Source organism: Acyrthosiphon pisum, chromosome A2 (genome assembly GCF_005508785.2).
Source record: "Acyrthosiphon pisum isolate AL4f chromosome A2, pea_aphid_22Mar2018_4r6ur, whole genome shotgun sequence".
Taxonomy (NCBI): Eukaryota; Metazoa; Arthropoda; class Insecta; order Hemiptera; family Aphididae; genus Acyrthosiphon; species Acyrthosiphon pisum.
The window spans coordinates 107,162,241-107,186,898 of NC_042495.1; the positions used below are offsets into that span (position 1 = coordinate 107,162,241).

The following is a 24,658-nucleotide window of genomic DNA, read 5'->3' on the forward strand; positions in this document are numbered from 1 at the left end:
ATCTATTAATTATTAATTATATAGGTATATCAAAGGTCTCTCTAGTTCAAAATCCAAACACGATTGTCCCGGGTGACGGGGAGTAAAGTCAAAACTTTCGTAATTTTCTCCGGGGACGATTCGGTGGAAAAAAAATCAAATATTCATATTTCACTTGCCAACAGAAAAACCAAAATCCCATCAATAACCGTCGACCTTATACTAATAGACGGAACGTGGTTGTAGCACAGAATAGATGAAAATAGATTTCATCTATTCTGTGGTTGTAGTTCCGGCGTCCAAGCGCGACGGCGCTGATCAAGGTGGTATTATTCTATAATCAGTGATAACGTCTCGTTTTGTGATAAAAAGTGATAAGGCTGGAATATCAAGCACACTGCACAACTGGATTAATCAAGTAACAACAATCATCGACATTAATATTTAATACTCAGTACCTAGTCATAAATTATTAATTAATAATTATAATATTACATAATTGCGAATATCTACTGAATTTACAATTTAATATTTACATTATATTATACTTCTGTTTTGGGTGTTTTTATTTTAAATCGTCTATGGTCAATGTGAAAATTGCTAACGTTGATTAAGGATGAGGCTTAAAATAATGCTGGCATAAGCAACCGGCGGGGTACTGGACAGTGGTGAATACAAATTTTATAATAATCAATAATTATTTCATTATGTTAATACAATTTAAAATTTTGCAGGTTTCTGTCATGTGAATATAGTAACAGAAAAATCATACTTCATAGTAAAAATTGTGTTTATATACTATCACGTCGACCTGTAGACCAACGAGTGACTAATTCAGTGAGTTGACATTTATATATCTCATTTTACCCACATTATGTATCTATAATAAAATATAAACAAGAAAAGGAGCGCATTACATTTTATCAAATCATATCAAAGTCGATGGACCCGTTCAAAAGTATATTCACTAATAATACAGTTTCAAATTGACCACTATTACTCAAAGGCTGTTGTAAATCAATTATTGTCGATAACTATTTCATGTTAAGGAAAAAGGAATTTTCAGTTTATGTATTGTCTTTAAGTTTAAAATAGGTAGGTATTGAAAATTAATCAACTAGTTTTTAATTTAATTAACAACTATTTTATCTTTGTCTGTCTGCAACAAATCAAATTTACTTTTGCTAGATTAAACTGTGGACTCTTAAATGGTATAATTATACGATAATTAATTTAAAAATATTATCTCTATTATTTAAAACTTAAAAATATGTTTAAAATATGTAGGGGAAAAATAACTAAAACAAACTTAATATAGATATTATTCTCTTTTTAAATTTATGAAATATAAATGCAATCTACTTTAGCAGGTCGATTAAGCTTGAAATTTTCCTTAAATGGTATTGTAAAAAGTAAATGTGTTTTTTGTGTGTATAATTTACAGATGCATTGATTTTATAATATACTGTTCATTATAAGATCAATGACAGAGATAATAAATCTAGTTAAGGCTTGTATTCTCTTTTGACTTGTGCTGTATGTGTTTTTAGATATTACAAAGTTTAAACAAACCTACTAACAAGATGGATAAGACCTACATTAAACAACAGTTGAAACTTGCAAAAGAAGAATTTATGAGAAAAAATTTTTCTGATGCAGCAAAAATATGTAAAACAATCTTAAAGAACGATCCAAAAAATATTTCTGGTTTGATTCTTTATGGCGCCAGTCTTCTAGAAATGCCATCGAAAAAAAATGAATCCATTGAACAGTTCCAAAAAGTCATTGACTTCTCTCCTAATAATTTATTTGCTTGGCAAGGTATTGAGCAGTACTACGAGAAATGTGATAAGCTTACAGTTTCTCAACAGTTATTCTACACATATGCAAATTTATTGAGTTTAGAAACTGATGGGACCAAGTGTAAAACACGTGCTAAAAAATGTATTGAACTTTGGAAAAATTATAAAACAAAACTGGATTTAGGAATTTTTGTATCAACTGTCTTACCAATAGTTGAAAAGGAAGATATAACACCACAGTTCTTGGCTATATGTAGAGTCTTAGCAGAGTTTCCATTCACAGAAGACACATCTCCCTTAGATGAACATTTAGAAAAAATTTATCTAGCATTGTGTGAAGATGATAGTTTTGATCAAAGATTTGAAATTTATTGCAAACTAATTCCTGTACTAAAATCCAAAGGGAAAAGGCAACAACTTGTAGACATATGTGAAAAAATGTTATCCTTATATAATAACAATGCTATTGTAATAAATTATTACTGTGAATCATACATCAGCAACTATATTAAGACAATAACTGAACCTGAAGATGACATACTGAAATTAATTGACAAAATGAGTTCATCAATTATGGAAAGATGTGAAGTATTACTACTGGCACAACCAACAAATCCAAATTCAATAATAGCCAAAAGCATTGCTTTGAGAAGATTAAACGAATTTGAAGAAAGTCGTAAATTGTTACGTAAAGTTCTTCAAGTTACCAGTCGTTCATGGCAATCGTGGTTTTTACTAACCGAAATTCAAATCAATATTCATTGCTATGATGATGTAATACGATGTGTTCAACAAGCGAAAAAAATTTTGAAACCAACATTTTCCTGTTATCAGACTATGCTTATGTGGGAAATTGAAGCTTATTGTTGTTCCCGGATATGCTGTACTGTACAAGGACGTCAGTTGGCTATTGATATGTTTAATGAGAATTCAAATAATAAACTAATTGAGTATATTATCATAGCTAGTTGTCATTTAAACGATCAAAAAACGGCAAAAAACTATTTAAATACATTACAAAATAAATGTGATAGAGATGATAGATTTATCTTTTTAGAAGCATTATATTTTAGCGAATTTGGGCAACTTGATGAAGCTTTGCATTCTTTAAAAAGCATTAATAACTTATCAGCCGATGTAGATGCATTGCTATTATTCGGTAATTTATTGTGGAAACAACGACAATTTTCTGAGGCTGGAAAGTTATACTTGGAAGCTTCTCGGATTTCTCCTTATAGATGTGACTTAATTACAAAGTTAGGACATTATTACAGAGAAATAAAACATTTACCTGTTGCCATGAATTGCTATGAAAAATCTGTTGTCCTCAATCCTGATGATGAAGAAAATGGTCTCGCCTTATCAGATTTATACCATACTTTATCAAAGTCAAAAGAACAAGAAGCGTTGTTAAATTATCTGAAAACATCAAAAAATATCAAGTGGGCTTCTTTAAGATTAGGTGTTCACTATTTGAAATTAAAAAAATATGAAGATGCTGTTGACAACTTTCAAATTGCTACTAAACATGATCCAAATAATGCAAGCTATTATGAATGTCTAGGCGATGCTCTTTTAGGACGAGAATCACTGATTGGTGCAAAACTTACATACTCTAAATGTATAGAAATCGATCCATCTCTTTTATATCCAAAACTACAAATAGCTAAAATTGAATATCGTATTGGTCAAGTGGATTCTAGTATTCAATTATTTTACAAAATTGTAAACTCTTATTCTAATGATTTTATTGCATTATTTGATACTGCAAAAATGTTTATAGAACATGCCAAGTCAATTTTTGATTGTCAGGTACATACAAGCTATGATTTATGCAAAGATGCTTGTGAATACTTGTACAAGGCATTGTTGATAGATAATCGATATGCACTGCTTTGGAAATTGTTTGGAGATTTATGTCTATTCATGGCAGCAATGCCCAAAGAACTATCTTTTATATATTTACCATCTAATATATTTAACAAAAGCCAAGAAAATTATGAGGTGAGAGGCTTACAACTCTATACTTATTCCAGGAGATGTTATTCACAAGCATTAAATATAACATCTAAAAAAATGTCATTAAATCCTGCACAAAAATATATCTGGTACGATTTAGCCAAATGTTATTTGACAAATGCATTAAACACAGATATTGATAAAAATGAACGAATAGAATTTAAATCCAAAGCAGAATTGGCTATTAAAAAATGTTTATCATTAGATCCAAAAAACAAAGATTTTTGGAACACTATGGGAATCATTGAGGCTATTGAAGAGATCAAAAACGAACATCTGAGCTATAATTGTTTTGTTAAATCTTTGGAAATTGAAATAAATGCGATTGCTTATAATAATTTGGCCATCAAATGTATGATTCACAATGATGTAAATCTTGCCCAGGAAGCTTTTACATTGAGTCAACATATTGAACCAACTCTTATGAATAGTTGGGTTGGACAAGGTTTACTGACTAGATTTGAAAATCCTGTAATGTCATCTGACTTATTTTATCATTCAACCACATTAGGATTTCACGAGGAGAGCATTTGCAATTATACTGAAGCAAACATACAACATAATATTAAAGCTGATACAGAAGTATTAACACCAACTCATCAAATTCATCATAATATTGATTTACTTATTTGGCTTACATCTAGAAATCCCAAAAATAGTTGGGCACAGAATGCACTGTCAATATTGTACAGATACTCTGGTTTGTATAAAAATGCTATTAAAGCTGCAGAAAAGGCTGAACAATATTGTACGCCTGAGACACAAATAGGCATGCAAAGGAACATGGCTATTAGTCTTCTTAAAGGAAAATGTTATCAAGAAGCCATAGTCAAATATCAACAAATTAAATCAATGAATTTATATGACAAGTTTGGAATTGCATTAGCGTTTTATAAGACTGGTCGGTACCAAGAAGCATATGCTACTTATGAATCGTTGACTGAAAATAAATCTGATATGAATATTGTGTCAATGGCTTTCCTTGCTATGGCTGCAATAGCTTTTAGTAATCACGAAGACTACGATAAAGCCACAACATTGTTTTTGAAGAGTATACAAAGTAATACAGCTAACATACAGGCACTATTGGCTACATTTGCACTGGGAATCGTAACTCGTAAAAGTAGTCTGTCTAGAACTATCTTGCAAGAATTGATATCGCATAAGAGTGATCCTTTTTTCTTTAAAGATATTATTCGATTCGAAACATATTTCTACTACTTGAACCGTCAACCAAATATATCGTTGAAATTAATCAGCCGTTGTGTTCACATTCACCCTGATAACGCTCATCTATGGGTAAACTTGGGTTTCATATTATTGAATTACTATATGGCCAATGAGTCCCAGCGCAAAAGAGGACTAGGTTCTCATATATTTACATGTGCTACAGTTATCAGCAATAAAACGTGGGAACTCAAAAATGCATTAGTTCTGACTACCATTTGCAACCTGTTTGAAGGAGAATTGAAAAAGTGCCTGCGAAACGTTTTGAAGGCAATTCATTTGTACCCTACGTCATCTGAACTTTGGACGGTTTTATTGAATACCATATACTGCCGGGGCGACATTGAAGATGCAGAGTTTATAAAAAGTCATATAAAATTTGTTGTAAACAATTTAAATCCTAATGAAATTTTAAAATGTAATCTTTTAAAACTAGAAACTCATATTCCATAATATTGATATTATCTATATGTAAATTTGGTTTATTAATTCATACATAACTATAATTGCAATGTTGAATAAATCAAGTTTATAATTTTTATATATAATATATTCTTCTATATACTATAATTAAAAAATGTAAGGATGTGTCCTATAATTATTTTTGATTAAATTGACTTTAAATTTTTTTTCTCAAATATTTAAAACATTGTTATGTCTTTAATATTTAATATCTGTCCTGACTGTCCTTATAGATTGGATTTTGGAAAGTGAAAATATTCCCTTGAATATAATTTACAGCACTCCATCATTCATCATTCAAACTTTGCAAGTTTTAACAAAGTTGTTCAGTTAATTTGAGTTGTACTTATATCAATTACAATAACAAACACAAATGTAATTTAAAATTCTCATAATTTTTCTGTATATTTGATGTACTTTTAAATGCTAAGAGAACTGGGAAAATCCTTCTTTGATTCATTAAATTTAGTTGGATAAAAAAAATTTGAACGTTACTCTCTTAACCTAGTTAAAATGTGTCAATACAAACTTTTCTGATAAATTAATTTAATTTTAGAATAGAAAATATGAACATATATCAATAGACAATAGGATTATACTCACTATTATAAAAAATAGCAATTAATAAACCATTTTTTCTCATTAGTTGCGCTATACAGAGAATGCCAGATAAACCTAGTAACATATTATACCTACTACGGTTAAAAGCCGTTTGGCGTAAATTTATAAAATAAAAAATTATATAAGCAACATAAACTCAAAGTTAGTTCTTATAATAATAGCGTTATATTGCCGTATATATATATATTATGTAGTATATTATAATTTACTGTATAGGTACATAAGTACATGACATCATAATTATAATTTAAAAACGCGTATGTTTTCATCATGTTTCAGACAATATACTATTTTAAAATATATGCTAGATCGCTGATAATATACAATATGCCTAACACATAATTCAGAGAGTATTCACAAGTCTTCGATTCGGAGTCAGCTGAACTAGTTCATTAAAATTTAGACTATTTATGGAAACCTGGGGTAATTGGACATTTAGTAAGGAAAACGAAGATTTGTTGGCCGGAGTGTTAAACAAATTTGCCTCGGATCAATGTGGCTTAGATACGCCGGAAAAAGTCCTTTTGTCGTCCTTGGCCGCTTCATCGAAAGTATGTACCTATATCTCAATGAATTAATGTATAATATGTATATAGATAAACCTAATATAATATTTATATTATATAGTGATCGCCAACGAAGGGCTTTTCAATTTTAAGATTAAATTTACTGAAATGATTTTATGTTTTATTTATCGTGAACATTTTCGTATACATTACCTACCTATACATATTTTATATTTATTTATATAATATATTATATAGACTGCGCGAGTTGAAACATCCAGTTCGAGCAGCGATGACAGTGATGTTGACGGAGACTTTGACTCCGTTCAGACGTGTTTTCCGAAATCCAACGCAGACGCGTCGAATGTAGAATCTAAACCTACAGTGGTTGTCGTCGACGACTTGCAGCTTCAGCCTGCCTGCATCGGCGCCGCCTTGGGTAATTTTAATGACGAATCTTCCTTCCTGCCGAGTCAACCGCTGGGTAAGTTTATACAACTTTCGACGATAAATTTTTATCTACCTAATTATAATATGTTTAATGTGTACCTACCAATGTAAAATATGATTATAATGTCAATACACTATTTCAAAACACATAATATCTATTATATACACCGCTGGTATTTATCCGTGAGATGTTTAGTAACTTCTCGACAGTCGACGGTATCTATAATCTGTCCTATATAGTCACTGAAACCCTGTTTCTAAACCTCCGATGTACATACATTCCGCTTTGTTGGTAGGTATCATCATTATATAATAGCTATTTCTACATCTCCGTTTTTGAAGTAAGTACCTAATGTTAAAACTGTCTGCCCGTCGCCACGGATAGGCTAAACCACACGAAAAAAAATATAAAGGTTGATGAACATATTATATAAAATATATACTTATAACGATAATAATATACTGATGTCTTAAAGTAGGTAGTCTAACTAAAGTTTAGTATTTAACGATAAATCGTGGCGCTTATACACTTAGTTGACACTTGCAGGCGCAGCAGCAGCAATATGCCTATATATCTTGTTTTATCGATTCTGCGTTTTATTGGCCCTGATTAATATTATGATTATTGTATTATTATATTTGTTCTATATATTATACTTTGTTATTTTTTTTTAAATGTTAGCCATAATAGTATTTACTGTGTCGTGTCGACAGTACCTCACGTCTTCACCTATTACGTCATAACAATCTATAACTGTTGGACGATGATTAAGTACCTATATATAAGATGTTATATTTGTTTTTGCAGTGGAAGACCCGCATGAAAACGCAATCAAACAAATCGTCGAAATGTTAAACGCCGGAGACTACGACGCAGGAGATTTGTTTTCCGCGTTGCAGACCGAGCAAAACAACCGAAAAGACGTGTCGGAGATAATCGGAGACGTGTGGCCGGAAATCGTCACTGACAGAGCTCGCCACGGTTTTTGCGAAGCACTTGTCAAAACCGACGTAAGGCCGCAAATAATTTGTGAAGAGATATATTTGCCCTGGGTGTGTACTTACTTAGAAATTATTACGTAGTGATTCCTTTTCATCTAGGTATATATTATATATTAAATGTGCGCATCGGCCATTGGTGTATTATAGCTATTTGTATACATGTGTAAGAAGTTGTCATATACCTAACAACGACAACTGCAACGTCACCTGAACGATCGGAAGTACAGCGATATTATTATTTTTTTCAGTTCAAAACACGCGAGTCGAATTTGACCGGGTTCGTCGAGAGTCTGTCCAAACTGATCGTCCACTTTTCAGAATACGCTTGCAAATCATTCCTCGTCAAACTGCTGGTAGACAAAGAGTCGATTCTGGTTAAACATTTGAACTGGCTCGTGGACATCATGCAGTCTCTCGACCAACAGCATTGGTGTATTCTTCTAAAGTAAATTGATTCGACATCTCTACCTATATAGGTTTTATCATGATTAGTATTATACGATTTATACCGTTATATTGATTTGTGCAGCGAATATTTAAATCACAGCGATGGTCTTGATCAGTATCAAATACCAGTTTTGTTGCACTTGGTGAACAATTGCCAAAAAAGCCTGAACAACGACGACGCTGAACGTCTGGTTGGGTTGTGCAGAAATTCGGCCCATGAACATTCTGCTAACAGAGACTTTGGGTTATTGCTAATGGCCGTGATCGGAGCTATCGATTTGAGCAAATTTCGATCGGAAATGACGACCATATGTGGGCAGCTCAAAGGCGTTTCGAAGTTTATGATCATGAAAGCTCTAAAGGATACAAAATAAATCAGTGTACCTATATTTGGTATACAATTTATTTTTTACTGCCTTATACATATTGTATTTAAATTAAAATGTTTTTATAATATTATTAAATAATTTATGTAATTAATTGTTTTGCGATTATATCCATAATCAGATATACGTGCATATGCATAGCTTAGGTCACCGTACTATAAAATTAGTATAGGTACCCGAGACATTTTTGTTTATGGCTACAGAATATATTGTATGGCCCCGAACGACAAACTATCAGGCGCACCTATACAAATATATTAATATATTATGCCCCGCCCATAAAAAATGCCAGCTCTATATGATTCAAACATTGCTCAATTCGGTATTTCGGTGTACCTACCTATAATGGTGTACAAAACTTAAACATTTTCATTCGACAATCTTGAATCTCAAAATACTTGTGCAAACACCACTTTAAAATGCGAATATTTTGGATAATGGCTTTCTTAGTGCGCCCATACGTGATAGTACGAACTACGAAGTTACCGTGAAAATTACAGAAACATTTGTTGGGATTCCAAAAGTCCGCCGCGAAAGTTTCACGGCGATTGGATGAATAGTGTAGGAATGCATAAAGGATTATATTATACTAAATAACCAATTTTTGTTTTTGCTTTTCTCTAGGATTCAATACATTGCAATGTTTTTGCAAAAACTAATTCGTTCCGGTAAGAAGTTTAATATGAATTTACGTCTTGCTTAACAGCATAGACCAGCGGTTCCCAACCCATGGGCCGCAAGCAGCGCGGTACTGGGTCGTGAACCATATAATATTAAATATTATTACATATTTTTATTATAATATAGGTACTTACCTCATAATATTTCTGGTTATAATAATACTTATAATATATTATTGGTTCCTGTTTGTCATTTTCATCGTATTTTATTTTGCGATAAACTTAATCGGTCTTTCGTTTTCGTAAATTGCTTGATCAGTTATTCCGCGACAGACGACAGTGGTTGAGTGTTTATGTGTCGTTGTGTCTGCTATTAATTATTGCTACATACTATTTGTAATTTTTTTATTTCTTATAACTTACGAATATATGTATGTATATAAATTTATATAATTATAAAATGTATTACAACATACGTACCTATATGTATACAACATACGTATATTATAGGTGTGCTATATTAGTGGGCTTCAAAGATTTTTTTACACAATTGGTGGTCCACACAACTAAAAAGGTTGGGAACCGCTGTATAGACTATAGTAACTATAGTTGACGACTGTTAACACTTGATAAATAATTTTAAAAAAAGGATTAATAATACGGGCAATGGGAGGGAGGTTTCAGATCTATACCGTGCCCCATAGGTCAGGGGAGGACCTAGGGGGGTTTGGGAGGTCAGCTGACCCACAGTTTTTTTCTCAGTTAAATGTGGCCCCTCGAAATGACAAATTATATTAACATTTTTTTATTTGAAAAAATTATGTACAGTGGTGTATTTAGAGGAGGGGCACGTGCCCCCTGTCAATTTTCTGTCGACAATTTGTTATGTAACTACGAGTGTGATATAAATGAAAAATTCAGCTAATAAGAATAATACTACCAACTATTAATATTATTATTTATTATAATCATTATTGTTTAAAAATGATAGTATGTACCTGTGTATTATTAATTAAAATTAAAATTATACAATTTATATGTCCCCCTATCAAAATATTGAAGATCTGCCATTACGATATAGGGGTAGGCATATACAGCCGTGAAGAGTTGAAGCATTAAAGTGAAATATCGCGTACGAAATTGTACTTAAACTTATCAACTTATAATGTATCTAAATTCGAAAAATACAAGTGTAAAAATATGTTAGATATATTATAGGTATAAGATTTTATGAAGTTGACATAGATGAAAATATGAAATTGATATAGAAGTGGAATACCGCTCATTATATCTAGTTTACCAACAAGTATATGACAAAACTATTGAAACTGGAGTAACTGGACTTTTAAAATTAAATGAAGTATTGAAGTTTATGATATCACGAAACATGGTTTCCTCATATTCAAATTAATATACTTCGTATAAAATTGTTTATACACTTCCAGTCAACCGTACAAAAGTTTAGCCGTCTAAAACTTCTCAAAACATGCCTTCTCTCAACTATGACTGAAGACCGGCTATCAAATTTGGCCATATTGAGCATAGAAAGCAACATAGTTCAAACCATTGATCTTGATAACGTAATAAGTACATTTGCACTAATGAAAAAGCGCAAAAAATTATTGTTATTTCTAGTTCTTTACTATTATTTTCATGTTGGTATTATATAATATAAATTTTATAAATGTATTATTTTTGACTTTTGTATTATTTTAGAATTTAGAACCACCTTCTATAATCTATATTTCTTGTGAAAATGAAATCAGTCATTGAAAACTAAAATAAAATAAATATACTGCAAATATACGTATAAAAATAAAATAATGAATATGGATAATCCCTTCTTATGATTTAATTATGTCAGGTAAATTTTTTAATTCAATATAAACTTAAATGCAACAAATAAAAATAACATTTAATTAAATATAGAAATATATATAGCATTAATACTAAAACTTGTAAGTAAATTGTAAAATTTACTTAAAAATATGTTATGACTCATATAATATAGTTATATTGAATGTTGGTATCAAAATGACAAAATGTGATGTAAACTACCTAATAAGGTAAATCGCGAGCGCATTGGGTGACTTTGTAATAGGTACTTTGTACCTAGTTGGTTGAAGTTTCTACACAGTGGCTTCTCATAAGTAAGGCAGACGCCACTGCCATAGGTGCAACTATTTAAGGTCTATACATTTTGGGAGTGCTAAAAATATTCAAAGCTTACAAATTTAAGTAATAACTTCATATTTTGGTATATTTTTAATAATAATAACAATGAATAACTCAAATAAAAGATTAATAATAAGTGACTATGTACGTATATTATACTTATCACTTATCAGTTATCTATATATTAAAGAAATTATTTTGTCTTCAGTACCAATAATATCTTCATGGTTAAATATTCTTCAATATTTAACAGTGATAAGTTTGAAAAGCTTTTATGTGCATGCTAGTGCGTGGCCAATATCTTGTTCGTCGCATTATACAAAATATATCAATACACTACCTAGCATAACAGTATAAGTAGTAAAACAGTAAGTACATTATTAATTTAGTTATTTGGGAAGGAGGTAATAAAACATAGGATGCTAAGCCTAGAGCCCCCCACCCCCAGTTGCGTCTATGCGGCGGACGCCGATAATAATATGTGCAGCAGCTGATCGACCTAGTGTCTGACAAAATAGATCTATTAGTATTTAGTATTTACTATATTTTACTGATAGTGATGGTATCAGTAACGAATAATTTGTACTGTGGAATAATAGTCGATTATTCGTACAAACTATCGAATAATCAGTCTAATAATAAAATACATGACTGTAAAACATATTTTTCATAAAATTATTCAAAAAAGCTGTACTACCGAATAATTTTTCGAATAATCTACACTACCTAATAATTAGAATAATCTGCACTACCGAATAATTTTTTGAATTTTTTTATTATATGGTGATAATCATTAGTTTTAAGTTATATCGTTATGAGGTTCGCGATTTTATGCCTGCCTATTATTACGATTATTACGAATTTTTCTATTTGTTTTTTGAAACATAGGTAAATAATATTTGGACATTTGGAAACAGTTTTTACGACTTTTTTGAATGTACCATCAAATTAAACATGAAAAAAAACACACTTTTTGAAATAAAAAAATTCCAAAAAATCGCTCGAGAGCTAAATTGCATTCGACCCAATTATATAATTATATATATCAAATCATTTGAATAATGTCAAATCATTCAAATAATTTACGTTTATTCGAAAAATTGTTAAAAACATTCAATTAATGACACTATATCGGATAAACTATCGAATTATTCGATAGTCGTTATTCGGTAGTGCCCACCACGGCATGTCGGCATCACTACAATTTAGTGTTTACTGTTTAGTCGTGTTCTGCCGTCCACACTCTGCAGTCAACGCACGCCGGTCGGTTTGCAAAATATTGGTGACGCTTTGTCAATTTGTTTTCTCCGTTTGCCGGCTCTACGTGTTCGAAGTGTCAAAACTTGAAACGTTGCTATCCGTTTTATATAAATAAATATTATATTATAGTAATTGGTACACGCCACGGTTAATTTGCTGGTCGACAGGTATAATATAAATATAATTTTCTGTGTAACTACATACATATTTTATATTTTAAACCTACATATTTTAGAAATCTAGTCGAGCTACATTTTTTTGTTCATAATTTGTTTTTAGAGCGCACTGCCATGTCTGATGGTCCGGAGAGCAGCAGTAAAGTCTTGCCGATTAACACGGAAAACGTCTTCTCGATTTTGGGTGATTTAAATTTATTATTGAAAATATTGTAAAATATAAATATCTGGTCTTGTGGATAAATTATAATATATTTACAATGAAATTGCAAACCAATTCCTGGAACAAATCTGTCAAATCTATATATTTTATATGATTATCTGAAATATTACATAAAACAATATACATTTTTGGTGAGCGCAACAGGCAAGTTTTAGTTCGGTGGGCACGTTAAATGAATTAAATATAATATGAACATTTTACAATAATACAATTATATATCTTGCATTAAAGTATGATAGTATCATTATACATTTTACCATCATATTTAATTTTACTATTAAAATTATTAATTATTTTTTAGCAATTTAACATTAATATTTTTTTTTGTACTGGAAATTTACTTTAGATATATGTATTATGAACCTGTTTTGTATCTTATGAATTTATTAAATATTATTTTAATAATAATTTTTCATAAACATGTTGATTTGTTATGTTTTAGATTCTAATGAGTTAGTTGTAATTATCTTCTACACTCAATACGATTCAAAATATAGTAAATTTGAATCGATAGTCAATGAAGCTGCTATGAAAGTGTTTGAACTTTATTCGGATCCCGGTAAAGTTGTTTTCGGCAAATCATGTTGTAGTGAAAAATGTAAGTACAATAATTGTTTAGGTATATTTAACATAATATTGTAATCAATAGGACTTTTTCAACCTAATCTACTAGGTATATAATATACATTAATATCTATACGACTATACGTATTCAATATGCAAATACAAGTTCTCTTATAACGTGCGAGTGTGCGACTCATACGTAAATAATACAATTTTTTTAGGGATCTATTCAGGAGGTTATAAATTTTATGTGCATGATCTATACATAAAAGTTTTCATACACGGAAAGCTATCGACAGTTTATTTTAATAACTTAGACTACATGTCAGTCCAGGAATTTGTGTCTTATGTTCAAAACCGACTTGACGGTTCCATACAAGAAATATCCAGTACCTGCAGTATTCCCGACAATCCTAAAGTTGCAAGTTGAACTATAATCTATCAAAATACTAATTAGGTATAACATTTTTACGTTTTATAAAATTTTAGGCACACGCTAAAGCTATAACTGGATATTTCAAAAATAAATATTCATCAGCTTATCGGATATTTAGAAAAGTATCAATGAACCTAATGGATATTTGTAGGTTTTACGCTGGATTCGGGTAAAACCCTATGAGATTTTATAATTTTTTTTTTTTAACTAATTATTTGTTTATAGAGAAAAATATTCTACTATGTACTCTGGTAACCAGAACGAATCATTAATCATATTCAAGATTTCCGACCAACCATCTCCAGAATTTGAACAAGAAATATTTAGTGGCGATTCATCAGATTACGAATCACTCTATGCTTGGGGAACAAAAAGCTGTCTACAGTCAACGAGTGAAATTACATTTGATAATGCTATGGAATTGGATATAGATCAAAACATTTCTTTAATTCTTTTCTACAATCCAGATGATCTCAAACCTGTTAGACAGTTCAAGGATATTATTAAAACAGATTTAGAAGAATGGCGTGGTATGTAGTAAAACGTTTTATACCTATTTATGTAAGTCTTACCTATATATAAAACACCTACATATAATAGTTAATTGTTTTATTGCTGTTTTAGATCGTTTTAAATTCTTTACTGCAGATGGTCAAACATTTTCTCTAAAATTACAACAAATTGGAAAAACTATAACTGATTTACCGTTTGTAATTTTGAACAGTTTCAATACAATCTATTTTTTTCCTGAAAATATTAATTTTACTACTCATCATGAATTAAAAAAATGCATACAAAACTATTATTTACCTTGTAAGAAAAGAACTGTAAATATTTTTCCGAATTATATTTTCCACTTATTTAGAAAAATATCCAGAGAACCGGTGAAACTTGAAAAGATAGTTTTATCCAGTTCAGACAGCGATGAAGATGATGGTTTCGGTCTATTTGATTAATTTTATGAAGTCATCATCCACACGGTGTATTGAACATTCTTAATATTTCCATTTTGTACCGTTCAAACAATACTAATAAGAATATAATGCTTAATAAATGTCTTATTTATTTGTTACCAATTAAAATATATGTACCTTATATATTATTATTGACAAAAATATCCTTTATATATTATGTTTATTCGTTAGCTAAGGCCTAAAATTGTTTATTTAATCGTTTTTTAATATAAATTTAATTTTATAATTTTATATTATGAGCTGAACGATGAATGTATTGATTTTACAATTATGTGTGAGTTTTCTTCTTTTTTTTGTGTGTCTATGTAAACAATTAATAAGTAGTCAAAATAATGCTTCGAGTTTTAATTTAACTATACATTTTCTGGTAAAATAGTGAATCTTTTCCATCAACCATTTGAGATGTAAAAAAAAAAATAGTCAGGAAAATCAAAAAATGTGATTTTTATACGCAAAATCAGTTTTGGTTTTGGGTGTAAGTGTGCAACTCTAAAAAAAAATAACCATAGATACTTACCATTTTCACCGAATGTTTATATTATCATATTTTTTATACAGCATACAATTTTTTTACAATGAGTACAAGTGTAGGAATATCGGAATGATTATGCTTACCGAGTCTTTGAATCAATATTTTTTTTTCTGAGTCTGTTAGAATGCTTGCAGTACAATTATTATTTGAACACTTCCATTCCATCCGTGTGTCTTTATTTTTCCGGATAAAGCGATACTTACTTATTACTATCTAATAGCACTAGATCTTCACCTCGTTCACTTTGTATAATTTAAATTTCATTATTTTCCATTATTTGACGAATAGTAATTTTAAATTTTAATATAATATTTTATAAACTGACGAATAGGTACTTCATTGACGTTTGTGCGACGACTACAACGCCTATTAATTCATTCTCTCGTATATTTGGTATCTAAGTTACAAATAACATCCGGTTAATCCGTTAAATGTACGATAAATATTAAATATCAATCGTTCAGCCAAAAAGGTATAACGTTTTCGCCCATTATCGTGCTCAAATTATCGTTCGATTAAATTTGGCAACGTTGGAAAAAAAAAATATCGAGCGTTCTCAATCGTGTTACCAAAAATAACCTTCTCAACCGTAACGTTCTCAATCGTATTTTACAGCATTATGATAAATAGCCGCAATAATTACCACAAGGAAATAAAACTGAGAATAAAAGCTGGAAACAGGTGTTATTTCGCGCTACATAAAACCTTTAAGTCCAAGTTATTATCAAAGAAATCAAAAATGCGATTATACAAGGTTTTAGTAAAACCAGTAGTTCTATATGCATGCGAAACGTGGCCAACATCAAAAGAGGACGAAAGAAAACTGGCAGTCCTAGAAACGAAATTCCTACGACCCATTTTTGGTCCTAAAAAAAAATGATCAAACAGGTGAATATGAAATAAGATCCAATAAGGAAATTAAAGACCTGTGGGGAGAAGAAGACATATAATACAAACACTCAAAGGAAGGAAAATGAACTGGCTTGGACACGTATGGAGGTCCAATGGCATAATGAAGGATGCACTTAACTGGAAACCAGAAGGTAAGAGACCGCTGGGCAGACCAAAAAAAAGGTGGATAGACGAGCCCAACCACAATTTTCGGATTCTAGGGGTTGAAAACCCGGAGGAATTGGCGAGTGACAGAGAGAAGTGGACGAGGTTGTGTGGAGCAGTGATGGGCCTTAATGGCCTTTAAAAGCTAGAGAAGAAGAAGAAGAAGATGATATAGTCTACTACCATTGAAATGGGTAGTGTCAGTAGCGTATGCAGGATTCTATTCAGTGCCGCAACAACCACAGTGGCATCCGGGGCAGTGCCCCTGTAGAGGGCCACTAATCATTGGCTCAAGGGGACCTGTTTTAAATTTTTAAATAATTGCATTGTAATCTAATGTTTAAATCAAATAAAATATATTAAATAAAAATATTTATTTTCATAATTTGTTGTCGAAGAACGGGGGCCTATTTATCCATAATAATATCCATGTTTATCAATAAATGGTCATTAATATCTTAGTGATACTGCTTATTGTAATCATACGAAAAAAAAAAATTGGTCACTGTTCACTGTGCGGTGGGCCTTCACATTATATTTTTATGCTTTTTAAAAAAAAATCACCATCATTATTCATTTTTGTATAGGTAACCTATACAAAAATATTATATATATAGGCATTAGACCTCAGGGCCCCATACATAGACTTTGTCGACTTTCTCGGGGCCCCAAGAATCCTAATTGCGACACTGATTTTATTTTGGTTAGGGTTCTACCTGAGTAAATAATTTACATTATTTCTTTCTAAACCATTTTTATATAACAAATTAATGAAATTATGGTTAGACTCAAATTTAGTCTACATTTACAGTGTTTAACTTGGACATCTATAGAGCCTCCTCAATCCTCGTGCCGTAATAAACGTGGTAATAATCAATGGATGACCATCAATAATTATGGCAGGCGTTTAGCAATGTTCTAAATCTGCAAAAAAAAAACTGAAACTAAGATTATTGATGTCTTTGTCATAATCGACAATTTATTTTAAATCTATTAATAATAACCAACAATAATTGTGTGTATAATCATTTATCTCTGTGTATCAACATTGTGATAAATTAAATTTTTTTGTAGAAAAAATAAATTTCAGAGAGGTCAGAACCCCAGAACTCTACCCCTGCGTGCACCAATGGGTAGTGTATTACTAATTAAATGTTTCTAGTTGGTACTTTGGTGGGGGTCAAAAGTAAAAATTTCCCAGTAGCTTTCAAAAGCGCCGTGAAAAACAAAAGAAAAATTAAGGAAAAACAGAAAATTTTACGCAAAATCGACTTTGGTTTTTAGTGTAACTTTAAAACAAATGACCGTGGATACATGACATTTTCACTGGTTGTTTATATTTTCATTTTCTATACATGATAAAATTTTCAAAATATTTTGATTTGTTTTGAACTGTTTACGGACATTTTCAGTTTCCAATTTTATTAGTTTTTTTTTCTATGAATGCGTCAATTACACTTTATATGTATTGTTGGGTAAAAAAGCTTGAACATTTAATACAAGAATCTTAATATTTTGTCACAATGACTTTTGAAAAATATAAAAATCCATGGTCACAATTTTTTTTTATAAGCATCTAAAGTTCAAATATTGACAAAATATGTAAAAATGACGAAAATGTGCAAATTATTTTGAGTTAGGAATCGTAAAAATTTTTCTTTTTAAATCTAAGATTTTAAAATGTAATACAAGATTCCTTATAAGATTATCTGCCTTTATCAAAAAAAAATTTCTATAATAAAGTCAAATTAAATTTTTAAGAGCGTTTGAAATTCAAAATTTTACAACATTGGATATTCACTCGATTTCGCATGTAGCGATTTTTTTATTTTGTTATAATTCAAAAACGAATAACTGTAGATATATGAAAATTTCACCGAATATTTGTTTTATCAATTCTTATACTTGATAAAATTTTCAAAATATTTTGACATGTTTTGAGCTGTTTACGGACAATTTCATATTTCTATTTTTTTATTTTTTTTCTATGAATATCAATCAAGTTTTATCTGTTGGGCCAAAAAGTGTAAAAATAAAATGTTCAAATTTTGTATCTACGATTGAAAATTTAAAACAAGATTCCACGTAAGTAGTTAATTCTGTTATCAACAAATCTAAAAAAATTATTTTTATACTCATTTGAAGTTTAAATTTGGACGAAATTACATATTAAAAATCCTAGAATAACTTTTTTAGTTATTTTGTTGTGATTGTATGATATTATTCGTGGGTACTATTTGAAATATAAATACATTAAATAGTTCATATAAATTAAATAATTACAATTTGTAATATACATTTCTCGCATAACTATAATATTATAATAATATAAATAAATAAATATTTTCTTCTCTTTGTTTATATAATATAATCCTACTAATAATATGAAGGTAAAAGTTTGTAAGTATGTTTGTTACTCTTTCACGTAAAAACTACTGGACCGATCTTGATGAAATTTTTACGCTGTGTGTATTTTGGTCCAACTTAAAAGATAGGATAATTTAAAAAGGGAGAGAACCAACTCCGTAAGGTGCTCAAACGGGCATTTCGAGATTTCAGAAGGACATTTTTGTTTATAAATGGTTTCCATGGGTTTTTAAGCTATTATTATAAGAATAATAATAAAAAAAATAAAAAATATTTGCTTTACTTTTTAAATATAATTCTACTAATATTATAAACACGAAAGTTTGTAATTATAATATATTTATTACGTCGGCTACACAGCAAAACCTCGTAAGTCACTTTTATCTAATTGTTCAGGAACAGCAAAAAACTGTGACGTGTTTACATTGATAATATAGGATACGAGCATTTGTTTTTGTACTATATCTTATGAAATTAGCGGGAAATAATATGATATTACGGTATCAAAATATGCACAAAAATTAAGTGCATACAATAGACAAAAAAAAAAAAAAAATTAAAATTTCAACGTACGAGGTTTTGGTGTGTAGCCATTAAATTATATTATTCTAACTATAAAAATGTGAAATGAAAATCTCTGTACAGGCTAAAGTCTGGAACTACTTATCAGATCTTCTTAATTTTTTTTTTTTAATAAATTAATGTTAGTGGGTAAATTAGACCTCTGGGATTAAATAAATTGATTATTTTAATCCAACTTGGTATAACTTTGATAAATTAGAGTTATATCATACACCTACGTACAAACAGAACGGGGTCCGCACTCCGTGATATACCGCAGGTAGATTGCCTATCTGATAATGTACTGCTGAAAACCAGAAATTTTATTCCGGGCAACGGAAAAGTTAAGATAAATTTTGAACACCGCATACACCGAATATAACGTGCACACGGCTCTTTATTGATAACATAAGAATATATGAGGTAACTAATATCTTACCAATCTTAACCGATCTAACCCAATATATTATGCATGCAAACGTACACGTATGTAGTGGAAACCCACCTTTAGTCGACAAATAATTGATTCATGATTATGTTTATTAAAATACAAAGTTTTGGTATAATGTTTGGTTACACGATATTTTACAAGTAATAATTCAATATTCATAACCAAAGGTGAGCAAGTTAATACAAATAAATAATAATTAACTCGAGTTAATAGTTAAGTTAAGAGGACACAAGATCGATAAGTTAAAAGTTAACAGTTAACAAATTATAAATTTAACTCGATAAGTTAAAAGTTAATATGGAAAAAAAATATTAACTTAACTCAGTTTAAAAAAGTTAATTTTTAGTTTAATTTTTTTAATTGGTATGTAAATCACATAAATACCTAGTGAATGTGTCTTTCTAGTTTCTAATTTATGTATTCCAGGATTCCAGCGATCCGGCGGAGGTCTCCGAATGTCGTTGGTCTTTGCAATCGTATATGCGTGCGATATTCGTTGCGCGTTAGTTCGGCTATCGTACCGACTAGCTGTGTTTCAGATAGCCCGGTATTGACGCGGCGTGCGAGTTGGTTTTTTTGTGTCACGAACTCCGTTAGCGATTGCGACTTGTTTGTCGGACGGATACTATCTCGGCCCGCAGCCGTGATTGTATTTCCACGCTGTCGAATTTTTCTAAAAATTCGGCGCGGAACTCATCCCAGGTAAGTCCAGTAGTCTGATGGAGTTCCACCATGTACTGGGCTGCACCCTTCAGCTGCTGTGCAATAGTATTCGTCCATGCTGACTTATCTATACGCGTTTGGTACAATATCGATTCCGCTTTATGGATAAATCGTACCGGGTCCTCGGGTGTTGTTACGTCGTCGTGTATGGTATCAGCGTCGATTGTTGTGACGCATAGGTGACACCTATCAGGTGACCTTTAATAGGTGTGTGTGGAGGAAGGGGCATGGTATAACTTTGGTGTGTCGTCGAAACGTACCGAACGGTCGGCGTGTTGGCTACCTGTGGACGGTGGTTCGCGTGCCGCGGGGTACCTCGTTCCGTATTCCGCGTTGTTCGATAACACTGTGTGGTGGGTGTGGATCGGTGGAGTTCCATCCGGATGCTGTTCCGGTGCTTGGCTCCGTGCCATACCCAATTCTAGGCGTCGCATTATCTCTGCAATAGGAGTATGCGACGTTGGTCGTCGCCAAAGCGGGTCATGCAGTCTTCGAGCATGGTCAGTCGAGATTCCAGACTGTGCCCATGCGCCGAGTTTTCCGCCGCTTGCCGTACCTCCTTAATTATAGAACGACCCAATTGGATCATGTCCATAACTTGTTGGTATGTGGGTGTGGGTGGTTTATTGGTGGTGTTGTTCGGTGGTTGGGCGGGCGATGATTCGACCGGTTGGTGTTCACTTTGTCCGGCGTCGGTCATCTGACCTGTCGCCGTGTTACTTCCAGTCGACTTAGTGGTTAGGTTAGAAAACATATGTTTCCTACAAATGTTTCTTGGTCTGGACCGGGCTTAAAGGAAGGTGACAGTCCGATTACGTGGTATTCCTGTCCCGGATAATCGCGTGCTGATGTTGTCGGGTGGCGGTGCTGGGCGGTGGTGGTGTGACCCTCTCGCGTTCTTGCGTACCACGATTTAAGATATATCTTAAATCGTGTTGCGTACCTACCTACCTACCTACGTCGTGTGTGCTTGGAGTGTCGCGTGCGGTGTAGTCGGTGCGTCCGTCAATCAGGCGGCGCGGCCGGTCGTTACGTCCTTTATCGTTATGTAATAATATGTTACGTAACGCCGGTTTTCCCGTTATCGCCTGCTAACCACGTTTTTGTCGGATCGCGCCGGGGACTTTTTTCCAAATCACGCAACGGGGGGTATATGATGGTGGTAGTAAGGGGTAAGTTAATGAAAAGGTTTTCACTTACCGGTGATTCCTGTTTGGGGAGCCAGTTGATGCGGACCTGTGGGGTGCTGAGTGGATGGTGTATTGAGGTGACCAAATAAAATAAAATAAAGAACACCGTTATGTTGTGGTATTCAGCTTTATTTCAGACGACAGTACCGGTTAACACTCCTTGTATTGGTGCAGCGTTAAGTTTAACATAAAAAGGAAAAGAACTCTGGTGTCCGTTTTTATTCGGGCGGCTACTCGATTCGCGGGGACGTATCTCGTCCGTGTGTATAGTGCGGGTCGTAGAAAACAAGTGACTTGTACAATCCGGTTCACCGAACGGCCGGCCGACGGTTCCTGGCGCGGGTTTCGCGCGCCGGCGTCGTCCGTCGTCGATTGGCGGTTTGTTTGAGAAGCCACAGCGCGGCTCCGCGTAAAGGCTGTTTAAGTTCAAACTGCCATTACGCGGGACCGCGTCAATTTGAAGCCAAAATAACTGAAAAAGCCAGAGCCTTGGTTATTACTGCGCATGCGTAAGTAACTGATAATAAATTAATATTACATTATCAGTTATCAGACTACGGTACTAGTTAACCAATCATAATCACGCGCATTCGCACAAACAGCCGGGGCTCTAGGTTATTGTGGTTTCAAGAATTAGCTAGATGACTACATCCATAATATATTATCTAAGGAACATAGACATATAAATAAACAATTTATGGCATAGAACAATGGGGTAACATATTTTTGATACCATGAACAAGTTATATTTTATTTTATTTTTTTGTTTAAAAAAATTATAAATTATTTAAAATTAATAATAATTGTACCTTTATAATTGGAAACAATATGTCAACATACTTCCGTTCAAACTTAAAAACAAATAATCGAATAATTCAAAATTCAAACAGCAAATAATATTTATTTGATAACAATATTATTAGTAGATAGTCATAAGTCAAAATGGTTACCTATTGGTAACTACTAGTAACAATGGTATAGATGGGGAACTTCGGAAACCCTGCCCCATGGGCCATGGGTGTTTAATATAGTCTAGGTAATTATAATACATTACATTGTATTATAATTACACTGAGTATAGTATTGTTCTATGGATGGTCTATCCATTATATTATATTATCTATGGGTATAGCCGTTTTCGCACACGTGGTGGTGGTACGAACAACTATACTCTATTCCAAATAAGATCAGGCTTCGATGGCCGAGTTGTGCGCATAGGCGTTAAACTTTTTATCAATTAATTATTTAACTAATTGTTGAGCCAACAAATCCCTATGTAAAATTAAAAATTGGCTTCGAGGTGTACTTTCTGTGTGAATAATTACATATGTACCAAATTTCAGAACTATAAGCGTGATAAGCTATGGATCGTTTAAACACACACACAAACATTGGTAAAGATAATAGAGTATTATTAACCACCTGTCAATATTTATTTGTTTCAGAAAGTACAATAAATATTGGAGATACAACATTTCCAAATATTCCGGTGGCTTTTATGCCCTGCATAGAAATCAAACCACAACCTGATTTAGCTACACAGTATGTTGATGATGATAATATCTTATTGAAGCAACATAATATAAGCGGAGCTATTAATAAGTATGATCAGGCAATTAAAGAGCGTCCTTATTATGCGATTCCTCATTATAATAAACGTATAGCGCTGTCCATGCAAAATGATATTCCGAACAATACTATAGCACATAAAGAGATAGACACTAATCTATTGATTAAACAATTCCAAGATACTAATTTAGCAAGCAAAGTTGATCCTTATTTTGTTATTAATATAATAGCTGCTGTGCCGGAACGTAGATTTAGTGTTGATTCTTCGGATGAAGAACCCGATGAAGAATTTAATGCGTTATATGAGGATTTAGTAAATAATAATGATTGGCCCTTTACTACTAAACACAAAAAAACTATTAAACCTAAGACAGAGTCGAAGATCATTGACCTTGAACCACCGTTTGTATATAAAAATCAAGATACAGCAGATAGTATAGTGGTGGACCCATTGTTATCTAAAATATTAGCAAATGGATTTGAATCATATGACATAGATAAGTTACCAACTATTGCTGTCAGTATAGGACTGAATCGTATGTACTCTTTGAGTACAAGAAAAAATAACTCATTAATTTTAGAATTAGAAAGTCGGGTTAATACAAGAAAAATCAAATATAAAACATTTGGTTATTATTGGAATTGTTCTTGGTATACCAAAATTGGTATAGAAGCAAAAATTGAAGATGTGAAAACATTTTATAAACGTTTAAAAAACAAAGATTCAGATTTAGCCAAAAAGTTTATAGCACAAGAAGAAAACGAAGGCGCAGAATGTAATGTACCATATCAATATATTCGAGATCATGCCAAGAATCATTCAAAAACAATAGAACTAATAAAATCATTCCGAGATACAAATAATACTGCAATACTATAT

At 31.8% G+C, this 24,658-nt stretch overlaps 3 protein-coding genes across 6 annotated transcripts; all 3 read left to right on the top strand.

Annotated features, from left to right (window-relative positions):
* Positions 1 to 356: 356 nt before the first annotated feature.
* LOC100168159 (tetratricopeptide repeat protein 37) lies at positions 357 to 5,669 on the top strand. Its single transcript, XM_003241328.4, has 3 exons — positions 357 to 647; positions 714 to 816; positions 1,530 to 5,669. Exon 3 carries the CDS (start codon positions 1,563 to 1,565, stop codon positions 5,478 to 5,480), a length of 3,918 nt encoding a protein of 1,305 aa, XP_003241376.1. The 5' UTR covers positions 357 to 647; positions 714 to 816; positions 1,530 to 1,562; the 3' UTR covers positions 5,481 to 5,669.
* Positions 5,670 to 6,385: 716 nt separating this feature from the next.
* Positions 6,386 to 8,957, top strand: LOC115034063. Its single transcript, XM_029489411.1, has 5 exons — positions 6,386 to 6,661; positions 6,875 to 7,100; positions 7,875 to 8,119; positions 8,317 to 8,513; positions 8,598 to 8,957. Exons 1-5 carry the CDS (start codon positions 6,521 to 6,523, stop codon positions 8,887 to 8,889), a joined length of 1,101 nt encoding a protein of 366 aa, XP_029345271.1. The 5' UTR covers positions 6,386 to 6,520; the 3' UTR covers positions 8,890 to 8,957.
* Positions 8,958 to 11,907: 2,950 nt separating this feature from the next.
* LOC100572906 (endoplasmic reticulum resident protein 44-like) lies at positions 11,908 to 15,416 on the top strand. 4 transcript variants are annotated; one of them, XM_016800691.2, is made up of 9 exons: positions 11,909 to 12,064; positions 12,920 to 13,123; positions 13,236 to 13,316; positions 13,798 to 13,953; positions 14,141 to 14,340; positions 14,409 to 14,524; positions 14,581 to 14,885; positions 14,980 to 15,168; positions 15,221 to 15,313. In XM_016800691.2, coding segments are annotated over exons 3-9 (1,038 nt in total). In that variant the 5' UTR covers positions 11,909 to 12,064; positions 12,920 to 13,123; positions 13,236 to 13,246; the 3' UTR covers positions 15,223 to 15,313. The 4 variants fall into 4 exon arrangements, with proteins under 4 accessions (XP_029345273.1, XP_016656180.1, XP_029345272.1 ...); XM_029489412.1 differs by having other exon boundaries at positions 14,980 to 15,416; XM_029489413.1 differs by lacking the exon at positions 12,920 to 13,123 and having other exon boundaries at positions 11,908 to 12,064; positions 14,980 to 15,416.
* The last annotated feature ends 9,242 nt before the right edge of the window (positions 15,417 to 24,658 follow it).

What these genes read in the sequence shown, in the direction of transcription:
- LOC100572906 (XM_029489413.1), top strand. Translation starts at nt 13,247, where the DNA reads ATGTCTGATGGTCCGGAGAGCAGCAGTAAAGTCTTGCCGATTAACACG. An exon ending in TTCCCGACAATCCTAAAGTT is followed by an intron (nt 14,341 to 14,408) that starts GCAAGTTGAACT and finishes ATAAAATTTTAG; the next exon opens with GCACACGCTAAAGCTATAAC. An exon ending in AGATTTAGAAGAATGGCGTG is followed by an intron (nt 14,886 to 14,979) that starts GTATGTAGTAAA and finishes TTGCTGTTTTAG; the next exon opens with ATCGTTTTAAATTCTTTACT.
- LOC115034063 (XM_029489411.1), top strand. Translation starts at nt 6,521, where the DNA reads ATGGAAACCTGGGGTAATTGGACATTTAGTAAGGAAAACGAAGATTTG. An exon ending in CCTTGGCCGCTTCATCGAAA is followed by an intron (nt 6,662 to 6,874) that starts GTATGTACCTAT and finishes TATATTATATAG; the next exon opens with ACTGCGCGAGTTGAAACATC. An exon ending in CATTGGTGTATTCTTCTAAA is followed by an intron (nt 8,514 to 8,597) that starts GTAAATTGATTC and finishes TGATTTGTGCAG; the next exon opens with CGAATATTTAAATCACAGCG.
- LOC100168159 (XM_003241328.4), top strand. Translation starts at nt 1,563, where the DNA reads ATGGATAAGACCTACATTAAACAACAGTTGAAACTTGCAAAAGAAGAA.